Genomic DNA, 12,529 nt, shown 5'->3' on the forward strand with positions numbered 1-12,529 from the left:
GCGCAATAAGTGGGCGTATCATATTCAAATAACTTGACAAGTTGACGTCATCTAGTCAGAGAAAAAGCTTCGGTCTTCTAACAATTCATAAAAATGACTCCGAGTCGACTCTTACTTTTGAAAGACAATAACTTTATATACTGTGCACTTTCATATTTCAAACTTTGCAGGATGTTTTTGTTCATTTAGATCTATGTTACACACTACATGAAAGGTAAATTTCAAAATTCCATAATAGGTGCCCTTTAAGACTGAAAAAAATATAAGAACCGGAAGAGAGGGCTATAGCCCCCAGAAGACAAAGGACCTTCTTGGAAATGAACATTTGACATATTAATTATTGTTAGTACATGCCACTTATCTACATTAAAACAAGTATTTTTCCTCTGCTATAAATAAGGCTGGCTGTAGCACCAAAAAGTTAAACATTTTGATTTACAATTACATAGTCAAAATTAATTATAACTACATAACTATAACAAACTTATAATTACACCCTGTTTAACTTCTGTATATTAAAAAATAAAACTATATAATATGATTTATTTATGAATTCAGATATAGGCTACAACTACATATTCTGATGTTCATTTACATTTAATAAATTCGCATGACATGAAGGTTGAATGTGACGATAAACAAAATAAATAAAAAGGGCAACACCGTACATATTCATGTTTAAATAGAACAACATGCAGCAATAATATATATTTATATTCTCGTTTAAAAGCAATAATTATATAAATAACTTGTTGTATTCATTAGTCAACTAAAGGCCTATAAACATCGCACTTGAAACAAACATTTTAAAACTTACCATCGACACCAATAGCCGAGGAAATTGCTTCCCATGCCCTTTCTTTGGCATTTAAATCATATTCTGTGGATCATACAGAATTGTTTCCACCTCCACAATGAGACGATTGTCATGCATGTCACTGTCACCTTGTTTTTGAGTTATTTTTCTCTCCACCAGCCTCTCACGTGATTGTCTGCTGTGATGCCAGTGCCCCCCTCCCCCAAAATGAACACAAATTGACATGAAAATGTAGTAATTTCATCATAAATGCATTTAATTAAAAACTTCTATTTTTCACAGTCGTCTTTTTACTTTAAAGGTCCCATGACATGAAATTTTCACTTTTTGAGGTTTTTTAACATTAATATGAGTTCCCCTAGCCTTTATATGGTCCCCAAATTTCTAGAAATTTCAATCGGTGTAAATCAAGCTTTTGCTCTCTTTCTCTGCCTTTAAAAAAGTGGAAGCTCAATCGGGCTGATCTTGAATCTCCTCCGTATGACGTCATACGGAGGAAATGTTACCTCCCCTTTCTCTGCTTTGCCCGCCCAGAGAATATTTCCCGTCCATGAGAAAATGAGCTAGGAAGTAGGAACGCGTGCGCGATTTTAGTTTGTCCACGGAGATATCATGGCTTTTGAGCGAGCGAAGCATAATAATTGCTCAATAATTGGATGTACAAATGAACACCGAAGCCTTTTTTTAGTTCCTTCATCCAAGCCCCAGAAGAACCAGTGGATTAATTTCATTTTCTCTGGAAATGCGCCGACACAACTCCCCAAAGTTTTGCATGTCTGAGAGTGCAGAAACTGCGTTGCAATGATAAGATCTTCATTCTCGCGATCAATAACAGACTGTCATCTGCACAATGCTCATCACGGCAACATTTTATGTGATGGGAATAGATCTAAATACTTTAAAAACTTCTGACGATTTGTTAATCTCGATAGCTGTAATAGTAAAAATGTATAATAACTGTAGTAAAAGTATTCGAGAGAGTTTCACATGTAATAAGTAGCTATTTCATATGCAAGCATGTCAGCCAATCACAGCAGTGGCCGGTTACACTGAAGTCTCACACAGACACGCCCCTTCAAACAGAGCGTTCAAATCAGAGGCTAAAACTGGGCTAGGAAAAATGCCTTTTGTTTCTAAATTATGACTATTTTCTATCTAAAAAACATACTAACATTATAAGGGCAACCCAGGAAACATTATAAAATAATATAATAACCCCATGTCATGGGACCTTTAAGACCGGGTTAAAGCAAGGATAACTACAATTTACTTCAACAAGTCGACGTCTCATTCGTGGAGGTGGAAAAACAAGTTCTTTGTGATAGGCAAGATTAGGCTTTTATCATGTATCCTGACTCAAATAATGTGTTTCTAACAGCAAACACTCAGAATAAAGTGAGATGATCTGCTGATGATCCTGAATGGCTTGTTGAATGAGTGTTGATAGTCTGAGGCTCATCAATATTAACAGATCTGCTGAAAACACTCTTTATTTCATGACAATAGTTCCTGTTTTCACCTCATTTATTATGCTGATGTCTCCAGATCTCCTGTAAATTGACACTTAAAGCTCATTTCATATTTGTTGGCTACTATACATTTATTTCTGTTTTTATGTTTTCGTGTTTTTCTTGCAGTTCTTTAACACTTTTATAGATATCTGCCGTTATTTTAGTGAAGAAACATAATTAGTATTAGAATTAGAAACACATTTTGTTAAAATAAAAAATTGTGAATTATCATCAGTTGCTTTACATTAGACAGACAGATTAATATAAATGCTTAAATGTGCACTCTAAAAAATGCTGGGTTGTTTCAACCCAATTTTGGGTAAAATATGGACAAACCCAGCCATTGGGTTAAATTTTTCAATTACATTTTTAACCCAACGTTCGGGTTTGTCCATATTTTACCCAAAATTGGGTTGGAACAACCAATAGAGTGTGTCAATTATTATATGGGTCAAAGACAAATATTGCAAAAATGCTTTTCAGTCATATTAATAATTATTATTATTTGATTACATATTCAAAGACTGTATTTAAGGATCATAGTGCAGCCCCAAAATACTCATTCATTGTAAATTTAAGTTTTTATACTTTCCTTCAAACCACTAGGTTTTATCCATTTGTCAGCAAGACGTTTTTAATAATTTAAAATATAATAAAATTTAGTATAATCACTTATTCTTTTACATATTTCAAGAAGTCAAGTCAGAATAACTTTGTAATTTCATTTTTACATAAATATCTCTCTACGTTGAATGATGATGGGACATTATTTCACCCATATTTTTACATTTTGTTTAGCGAGAGAGAAAGTGTTTAGAGAGAATGTGTTTAGAGATTTGTAAACAGTGTCTAACTGCCTGAACTTGTTTAAGGTTTTGCAGAAAGAGCGATTTATTCAACAAATTGGTTTAGGCCATTGAAAATTTAGTTCATGAAATGGGGTTTAGTGTCTTAGCAATTGTGAAAAACTGTAAAATAGACACTTTACATTTAATGAGTTTTCTATGTTTAATATTAGTAAAATTAATTCAAAATTTAATTTAGATACAGACACTATATCTTGACATCCGGTCTTTGACCCTATTAAAACAAACTCAGCTGATTTATTTTAGATTTGCAGTTCAGCTCCTCTCACTAAAATTTACCATGATTGAAGCCCCTCCCACATGAATCACATCATCAATGAAGCTCCTCCCACTGAAATTCATCATCAGTGAAGCTCCTCCCACTGTAATTCTCCAATAAATGCTGTAAATTCCCATCAGCTGCAAGTGAAAACGAGCATGAAAGCATCAGGAAGAGCTGAAATCTGCAGAGACTGAGTTTATTAAAGAGGACAGTGAGAACACGAGTGATCCAGAACCCTGCAGAATGAAACACACTGAAGATCCTGAAGAACAAAGAGGTTGGTGTTTATTCTTCCTTCATTCATGATGCTGAACAACATTCATGTTAGAAACATTCAAGCACTTCTTCACATTTAGATCATCTCAGGAGCTGTGAGAGTTTTATTTACTATAATAAATCAAACTTTTTGGTTTTCGGTCAGTAAAGCGAGGTTCATATTGAGTGTCAACATCAGGTCAAACTAAATAATATTACAGCTCTTTTATTTCACATTTATATCACTATTTTCTGCAACCATGTTACCAAAGTGTGTGTGTGTGTGTCCAGAATGCCTGACAGTGTTGCAAATTTTCAAATAATGCCATCAAACGCCCGTTACCACGGTTACACGTCTGGCCCGAAGTTAACTTCCGGTCTGTGTTTGTTTATCGGTCTGGCTAGTGGCTAGTAATACGGCACCGAAATTAATTGTGTAGCTAACACCTTCTGTTACGGCAAAAAATAGTTAGTTGACATCACTAATAAGAGACAAACCTTTTACCAATTGTCTTTATAAAGATATGAGTGTGAACTGAAGACCGGAAAGAAGCCACAAGTTCTTATAACCCCAATGTTCTCAGTAGTTTTCCACACAAGGGTAAAACATGAGAAACACACACACACACACACACACACACACACACACACACACACGGCCCCTATCTGTCTTAGTTCAATTACTTCTATCCGACACCTTTGGCTCGGGAGATCTCTCAAATGAGGTGTCCCGTGACCCCCCGCTGCACATCCCAGTTCCTGTGTTTGTTCAGCTTAGAGAGGTGTTTGCCTGGCAGAAAACATGTTTACTCCTTTGTGAACTCAACCATATATATATAAATGATTAATCTTCTTCTGTGATTCAATTTGATCTCAACACTTCAAAGCTTGTAGTTTAACTAAATTGAACTGAAGCTTGCTTGACAAACTTCAACTGAGTTTAACGCTGATCATATGTTTGACGAGAACAGATCAAATTACACCGAGAGAGTCAAGGGTAAAAGCTGACCACAATCCAGCTGATTCAAAGAAGAAAAAACGTCTTTAAAAATAACACGCACACACACACACACACACACTTGGGGTGGGCGCTATACCGGTATGAACGTGAAAACCGGTATTATGTTGTGCCATGATATGGATTTTGCGATACCGATTTATAACGAATTTTTCGTTTGTAATTGTGACGTGACAGATCCTATAGCGCATCAGTTCAAGCGGCCCTGCTTACGCCTACGTTTCCCCACTTCTTCCCTATTGCAGACAGGAATGGGAGATTATAATGAACATTCTGAAACAATGAAAACATACAACATTAAAAATAATATTCATAGTGTATTCCGCTTATTCCTCTGGCTGTATAACTTTAAGTCACTTGAGCAAGCGCGCATCTCTTCATTTAGATCTCGCTACCGATTTACTCCGGCATCGCTGTCAATATCCTCATGCAGATAATGTTGCACAATTAAAATGAAAGATGATAACGCATACGAAAGATAACCTCTTATATACTGTCTATGAAGATAACACGGCCTTTATTGTTGTTGATTATTTGCGGAAGTCTACCGGAAAGTTAAGTTTGGGCCACAAAGGCGCGCATGCGCAGTAACGGTTGTTTATGTTGTTGCCGTTTAAACCGTCAATTTAAATGCATTACTTTTTTTTTTTTTTTTTTTTTTTTTTACTTCATATTTCTCCCTTCCAATTGTTTTCATGTACTGAAAATGCAATTAACTTTTTTCTTTCATGTCAGACCTGATGGAAGAGAGCGAGGAGAGTGAAGAACTGAGTGAAGTGGAGGAGGAACATCATGTCCAACCTGGAGAAAAACCTTTGAGTCGCTCAAAGACTAAACAGACATTTTTAAAGAAAAGAAAAGACAAGAAATCTTTCACCTGCACTCAGTGTGGGAAGAGTTTCACAACCAAACAGCGTCTTGAGCGTCACATGAGAGTTCACACTGGAGAGAAGCCGTTCTCATGTGATCAATGCGGGAAGAGTTTCAGGCAATCTGCAGCCCTAAATAGACACATGAGAATCCACACCGGAGAAAAGCCACATGAGTGTGTTCAGTGTGGAAACAGTTTCCATTCAAAACAACATCTCGTTAGTCACATGAAAGTTCACACTGGAGAGAAGCCGTTCACATGTGATCAGTGTGAGAAGAGTTTCACACACAAATCAACTCTTAACGAACACAAGAGGATCCACACTGGAGAAAAAACACACATATGCGATCAGTGTGGGAAGAGTTTCAGGCTGTCAGGATCTCTTAAGAAACACATGAGAATCCACACTGGAGAAAAGCCACATATGTGTGTTCAGTGTGGAAACCGTTTTACATTAAAACATAATCTTGATGTTCACATGAGGATCCACACCGGAGAGAAGCCGTTCACATGTGATCAGTGCTGCAAAACATTTATTTGTGCATCACACCTGAAGATACACCAGTCAGTTCATATGAAGGAGAAGCCGCATTCATGTTCTGTGTGTGGAAAGAGTTTTTCTCTGCTGCATTATTTACATGTACATCAGAAAATTCATTCTGGTGTAAAAGCTCATATGTGCTTTGAGTGTGAGAAGACTTTTACTACAGCGAACTATTTAAAACTGCACCAGAGGATCCACACTGGAGAAAAACCTTACAAGTGTTCACACTGTGACAAGAGATTCAGTCAGTCTTCAAGTCATAAAACACATGAGAGGATCCACAGCAAAGAGAAACCGCACACGTGTGATCAGTGTGCAATGAGTTTCAGATTCAAATCAAATCTTAAGCATCACATGAGAATTCACATCGGAAAGAAACCGCACACGTGTGAATAGTGCGGAGCGAGTTTCTCTATTAAAACTCACCCGAAGGATCCATACAGTGGAGAAACCACATCACAGTAACTAGTTCATCTTTATGTGCTGAGAAACACAGTGAGGTTCCTCACAGCCATGACGACTGAAGGGACATGCTTCTATCTGATTGGAAAGTTTCTCATTACAACAAGAAAGCATCTCATTATTACGAGATGTTGAGTCATCATTGTGATAAAGTCCCATTATGAGATGTTAAGTCATTAGTAGGAACCAGTGCTAGCCAGCATAGGATCATTTTCGGCAGTAGGAAGTCAGACAACGGCGTCTTTAAACGCAACACTTTCAAACATCAACAACCTGTGACCAGAGCATGTTTGTTGAGTGTTGTGGGTTTCTTGATAAAGGAGATGGACTGTAAATGCTTAATTTACACAAGTAAAAAGTGAAAAGGCGAAATCTCTTATGACAACATGCAGAGTTACACATCATCCAGGCTTAGCAGACATGTTCACAAGTCCCTGAGGTCCAAATCAAGTCTTTGTTCTATATTAGCAATATTTTTTTCAGCTAGTTTTTACTTGTAATTAACAGTGTATTAAATGACCATAACAGATTACCTTTACTTTAAAAGTGCCTAATAAAGCAAACAAAATACAACTTAAATCATTACCATTACTTTTCAACTTTTTACACATAATTATACAATTTTTAGAACCACCGCAAGAAAAAAGTGCTGTGTATTTTAAACTATTTGAGTTGCATAGTTTTAGCAAAGATGGATAATGTATTCTTCCAGTAAATGTCGGCAGTAACGAATACTGTGTATAGACAAGCGTTAACCGGAAACAACAGAAAGTACAACATTTACGTCTAAAGGGGACAAACTGAAAACATTTACACCTGTATTTAGTATCGTCCACGTTTGATCCAATTGACCAAAACTTAATCTTAATCTTAACACATCTTAATACCAGGTGTAAACAGACACTCCTCTGACTCTAAGCGGGTTGCTATTTGATCTCGTCATCTAAAACATCGATACAATTTATTCTGTCTTGTCACTTATTCGGTCCAACACTAAAAGTGCTTTTTTTTGGTGCTATTTTCAGGCGAATAATTTTGGCTGCCGAACACTCGGTGCATCCCTACTTGCGTCACTGGTAGTTCCTATAGTTACTATTTTTATATTACCTATATTTTTATATTACCTATAATACTTCCCTCAAAAGGAATTCCTGGAACTAAAATTGTTCCTGTAGTTTCTGCGGTGCAAACACACTGAAGGGTCCGATTCCAGAATCCACTGCCGCTTCAATGTGTGTGTATATATATATTAGTGATTATTATCACGTATCACTATTATCACCAAGTTATTAATCAATAATAAATAGTTTTTCTTCAACATATTAACTTCTATAACTAAGCAAAATCTCCCTTGAAGACCTCGCCAGTGTGATTACTGAAATGTTCTTTTCATGTATTCTCTGTTGTCAATGCATCATGATTCCTTGTTGTAGACTCTTATTTTGAAATGTATTTTCTGTTCTCCTTAAATCATTATTTCCTATTTAGTTCCTGTTTGTCTTGTTTGTTACCATAGTGATTAATCAGTTTCAGGTGTGCCTAGTAAACCTCTTGTTATCATGTGTATATATTCCCCATTGTTTCAGTCCTGGGGCCTGTACCATGAAGGTAGCTGAACAAACTCGGGGTTACAGGATTAGTTTTGAGTTGACAAAACCGAACCGATGCAATCAGGCTTTATTGGTACCATGAGGCAGCTCATCAACTTTCTCTGTCAATTCAGGCTTTGATCTTAAACTATGATTACTCCACGCGCGCGTGCACATAAAAGAGTGACGTCGGCACTGAACAACCAATCGCGTTCGAAATGGATAGAGCGAGAGCAATATATTTTTCCGCGCAGGAGCAAGAGATGATTATTCAAAAAAATGAAGAATATAAAAGTGTTTAAACCGGCTTCATGGTACAGGCCCCTGGTTTGTCGCTTGTTGTCTTTCCAAGCTGTTGTGTTCCTGCTCTTTTAAGTATGTTTCATGCGTATGCGCCTGCTTTTGACCCACTATCTGGATTGTCTTTGTTTTCAATCAATTCTGCTGCAACTGGATTGTCACCTGTCTTCGTCCCTGTCTAAACCTATCATCTGTATTTGATATCTGAGAGGCAGTGATGGCTAAATGAGGCTTCCTGAACCTCTGAGACCTCGCAGCCCATTGCTTCACCCAAAGGTGCATTACTCGAAGCTTCATTCAGCATTGCTCACTAGTGACACCTAGCTACTGAGCAAAGAAATAGCAGACAAATTAATTAATTCTGAACCAATGACCTGAGCAGGTTTATGTCTGAAAAATGTACACATGTATCCTTAATAAAATATATAGATTGTACTTGATGTCGGCTTGCTTATTTGGCTCAAAATAATGATGTGTTTGGAACAATGGTTTCGGGAAACACGACTTGTTGAATGCTGATGACGACGGAACTTGCGACAATAGTTGGCTAACGATGCTTTTGGGAAACGCACCCCTGGTTAATGCAAACCAATAATCTTTTTTTATTTGAACAATTACCCCATAATTTATTCAAGCTGCAATGCATGCTGGGAACTGGCACAACATTGTTGAATGTAAAATTGTTTGTTCAAATAACTCAATTTGTAAAGTTGGGACAACATTTGGACAAGTTTTGGACTAATACACGAGAACCTATCAGGTCAACACAACTTTTGCAGAGCATTCCTGTCTAGTTCACTCAAGATAATAAACATCCCAAATACTCATCCCAAATAATCTTTGTTCAAGATAGTTTTACATTCACATAAACTGCATCACACTGTTTTTACTTTACTTTACTTTACTTTACACTAACAGACTAAATAATTGTAATATTAATTCTGCTACAGCTGATTTAAATATCTTTAATTAATTATACATATTTCATGGTTGATTAAGATGAGTGTCAATATTTTTTTATTTATTATTATTATTGATGTTTTATCCATGTCATATTGTGAGAAATTACAGTATTATCTCTCATTAGACCAGTTTTACAGGCGTTTATCATCTATCCTGACTCAAATAATGTGTTTCTAACAGCAAACACTCAGAATAAAGTGAGATGATCTGCTGATGATCCTGAATGGCTTGTTGAATGAGTGTTGATAGTCTGAGGCTCATCAATATTAACAGATCTGCTGAAAACACTCTTTATTTCACGACAATAGTTCCTGTTTTCACCTCATTTATTATGCTGATGTCTTCAGATCTCCTGTAAATTGTCACTTAAAGCTCATTTCATTGGTGTCAACAGACTGAGGGTATTTGTTGGTTACTATATGTAGCCTATGTTTATTTCTGTTTATGCTTTTAACTGTGTGTTTCTTACCATTTTTTATATTTGGAATAATTTACATGATTTTATTCTGTTATCCATAAGCATTAAACCAAACTCAGTAACTTATATATTTGTGATTTTAGCAGATCAACTCCTCACATCTCCAGTGAAGCTCCTCCCACTGTAATTCATCATCAGTGAAGCTCCTCCCACTGTAATTCATCATCAGTGAAGCTCCTCCCACTGTAATTCATCATCAGTGAAGCTCCTCCCACTGTAATTCATCATCAGTGACTACGTTTACATGCAGCCAATAACCCGTTCAAAACCGGAATATTAGCAATAACCCGGTCGCGCACGGCCATGTAAACACAGGCAAAAACCCGGATATGCTCATATCCCGGTTTTTTAAAACTGGGATATTATACCTGGGGTACCGCTTTTCTAACCCGAATATTTGGTCTTGTAAATGCGTTTCGGCATATCCCCATCAAAATGTGTGTTCTGCGCATGTTCTATTCGCAAGGAATCTTGGTCTTTTGAGTAGAGACGGCGCATAAAAAAACCCCGCGTGCAGTATAGCGGAAGTAAACAAGTCGAGGTTAAGATGGCGAGACGCAGCACAGCACCACACTTTTGGAGCGAGGAGGAAACCAATTTCTTTATTAGTGTGGTGAAAACCAAGAATATAATGTCTTTTATTGGATCAGTACCAGCGCCAAAGCGCAAACAAAGACTATCGCTATTTGCCCCAAACTATTCATTATCATTATATATTATATATATTCAGCCTGCTGCTGCTGCTGTTGTTGTTGTTGTCTTTGGATACAGAAAGAAGAATCGGAAATGACGCATAATGCGTCTTAATGTTGTTCGTACGTTCAGACGCTAACCTTGCGTCGCCGTTTACATCGGGATATTGGCGACTGATTACACATTCCATGTATACAGGAGTAACTCTCTCTGCTCACGCATGTAAATGGGTTATCCCGAATGTTTCAGAAACCCGAATAGTGACCTTAACCCGACCAAACAGCTTCAACCCGAATTTTAACAGCTTGTAAACGTAGTCAGTGAAGCTCATCCCACTGTAATTCATCATCAGTGAAGCTCCTCCCACTGTAATTGATCATCAGTGAAGCTCCTCCCACTGTAATTGATCATCAGTGAAGCTCCTCCCACTGTAATTGATCATCAGTGAAGCTCCTCCCACTGTAATTCATCATCAGTGAAGCTCCTCCCACTGTAATTCATCATCAGTGAAGCTCCTCCCACTGTAATTCATCATCAGTGAAGCTCATCCCACAGCAATTACATCATCAGTGAAGCTCATCCCACTGTAATTCTCCAATAAATGCTGTAAATTCCCATCAGTCTACAAGTGAAGACGAGCATCAGGAAGAGCTGAAATCTGCAGAGACTGAGTTTATTAAAGAGGACAGTGAGAACACGAGTGATCCAGAATCCTGCAGAATGAAACACACTGAAGATCCTGAAGAACAAAGAGGTTGGTGTTTATAATTCATTCATTCATGATGCTGGAGAACATTCATGTTAGAAACATTAAAGCACTTCATCACTTTTAGATGTACAGTTTCACTGTGAAATGGCTGCAAAAGTTTCTAACAAATGTCAGTAAAGGGAGATTGTCAACATCAGGTCAAACTAAATTTAAATATTTTAACTGTTTTATTTTAGATTTATTTTATATATGGTTTCAAATTGTAACAGTGTTACCAGTTTTTTTACCTGAATTTTGTGCATATTTTCTACAAACATTTGTAATACAAAAATATATAATAATTCCAAAACGTACAAATTTAATATCTACTCCGCTTTACTGCAAACATTTGTGTTGTTTCTCGCAGTGAAATTCACTTGATCTTGTGTTTCATGAACGGCCCTTAATAACTAAAACGTTTTAGTAGTTTTTAACATAATTAACTTTCAATCTAAATGTTGGTGTCAAATATATGGCAGTATTGTGTATTTTAAAGGGACACTTCAGGATTTAGCATTAAGCTTTTTATCAGTAGAAAACCTGTAGTATTTTCAAATGACCGTGCTTCCCTCCCTCATCTCCCCCTGAGACGAGAGATTTATGTATTTTTTGTCTGTAAAAAGTCATCCGATGACGCAAAAATCGTCATCAGAGGCTTTTTTGGCCAGAGGCTAAAAACTACAGCCAGTAGAAGGCGCTAGATCTGCATGTTTTCAACCCGCCCATCTCACTCACAGAATGTACAAATAGTGTGAGCAATCTTTTATCTGGAAGCTAAGCTAACCGGCTCTTATTCTGTGGAGAAAGCTGAGTAGTAGCGGTGACCATCCTCTTTTTCCTGGACATGTCCGGCCGCCGAGATCGTCCAAAATGTCCGGGATTCGGCTTTTGCTTTCTGCAGTCGCCATTCATTGTTTACATGCACACCTTTTGTTTCAATCTAACTGAATTCATTCTGATTGGTGAATCTGAATATAGTGTTTACATGAACCCTAATCAAGTGATCGGTTAATGTGTGTTTTAACATTGCTAAGAAAATTCTCGCTCCTCCGTGAGAGATCCGAGTCTCACAGTTGCCGCTCATCAGTAATCACGGCACCGGCCTCGCGTCGTTCTCCCGCGGTTGATAATGAATGAATAATTTGTTTGGTT

At 37.1% G+C, this 12,529-nt stretch overlaps 4 protein-coding genes across 4 annotated transcripts in view; 3 read left to right on the forward strand and 1 right to left on the reverse strand.

Annotated features, from left to right (window-relative positions):
- LOC307001012 (uncharacterized protein) overlaps nt 1-12,529 on the forward strand; it is a 573,545-nt gene that overhangs the window by 369,420 nt on the left and 191,596 nt on the right. The window contains exon 11 of the mRNA XM_079617100.1: nt 2,758-2,870. The gene's annotated coding sequence lies outside the window, so the exon portion shown is untranslated. The remainder of the gene's footprint in view (nt 1-2,757; nt 2,871-12,529) is intronic.
- Nucleotides 1-12,529, reverse strand: part of LOC307000598 (uncharacterized protein) — a 496,331-nt gene that overhangs the window by 111,032 nt on the left and 372,770 nt on the right. The gene's annotated exons all lie outside the window — the stretch shown is intronic.
- LOC307000631 (uncharacterized protein) overlaps nt 1-12,529 on the forward strand; it is a 426,328-nt gene that overhangs the window by 16,440 nt on the left and 397,359 nt on the right. The window lies entirely within an intron of this gene.
- LOC307000907 (uncharacterized protein) lies at nt 3,599-7,181 on the forward strand. The gene is made up of 2 exons (XM_079616853.1): nt 3,599-3,733; nt 5,465-7,181. Exons 1-2 carry the CDS (start codon nt 3,700-3,702, stop codon nt 6,538-6,540), a joined length of 1,110 nt encoding a protein of 369 aa, XP_079472979.1. The 5' UTR covers nt 3,599-3,699; the 3' UTR covers nt 6,541-7,181.

This window comes from Phoxinus phoxinus (genome assembly GCF_949152265.1).
Source record: "Phoxinus phoxinus genome assembly, chromosome: 1".
NCBI classification, from domain to species: Eukaryota; Metazoa; Chordata; class Actinopteri; order Cypriniformes; family Leuciscidae; genus Phoxinus; species Phoxinus phoxinus.

What these genes read in the sequence shown, in the direction of transcription:
- LOC307000907 (XM_079616853.1), top strand. Translation starts at nt 3,700, where the DNA reads ATGAAACACACTGAAGATCCTGAAGAACAAAGAG. An exon ending in AGATCCTGAAGAACAAAGAG is followed by an intron (nt 3,734 to 5,464) that starts GTTGGTGTTTAT and finishes CTTTCATGTCAG; the next exon opens with ACCTGATGGAAGAGAGCGAG.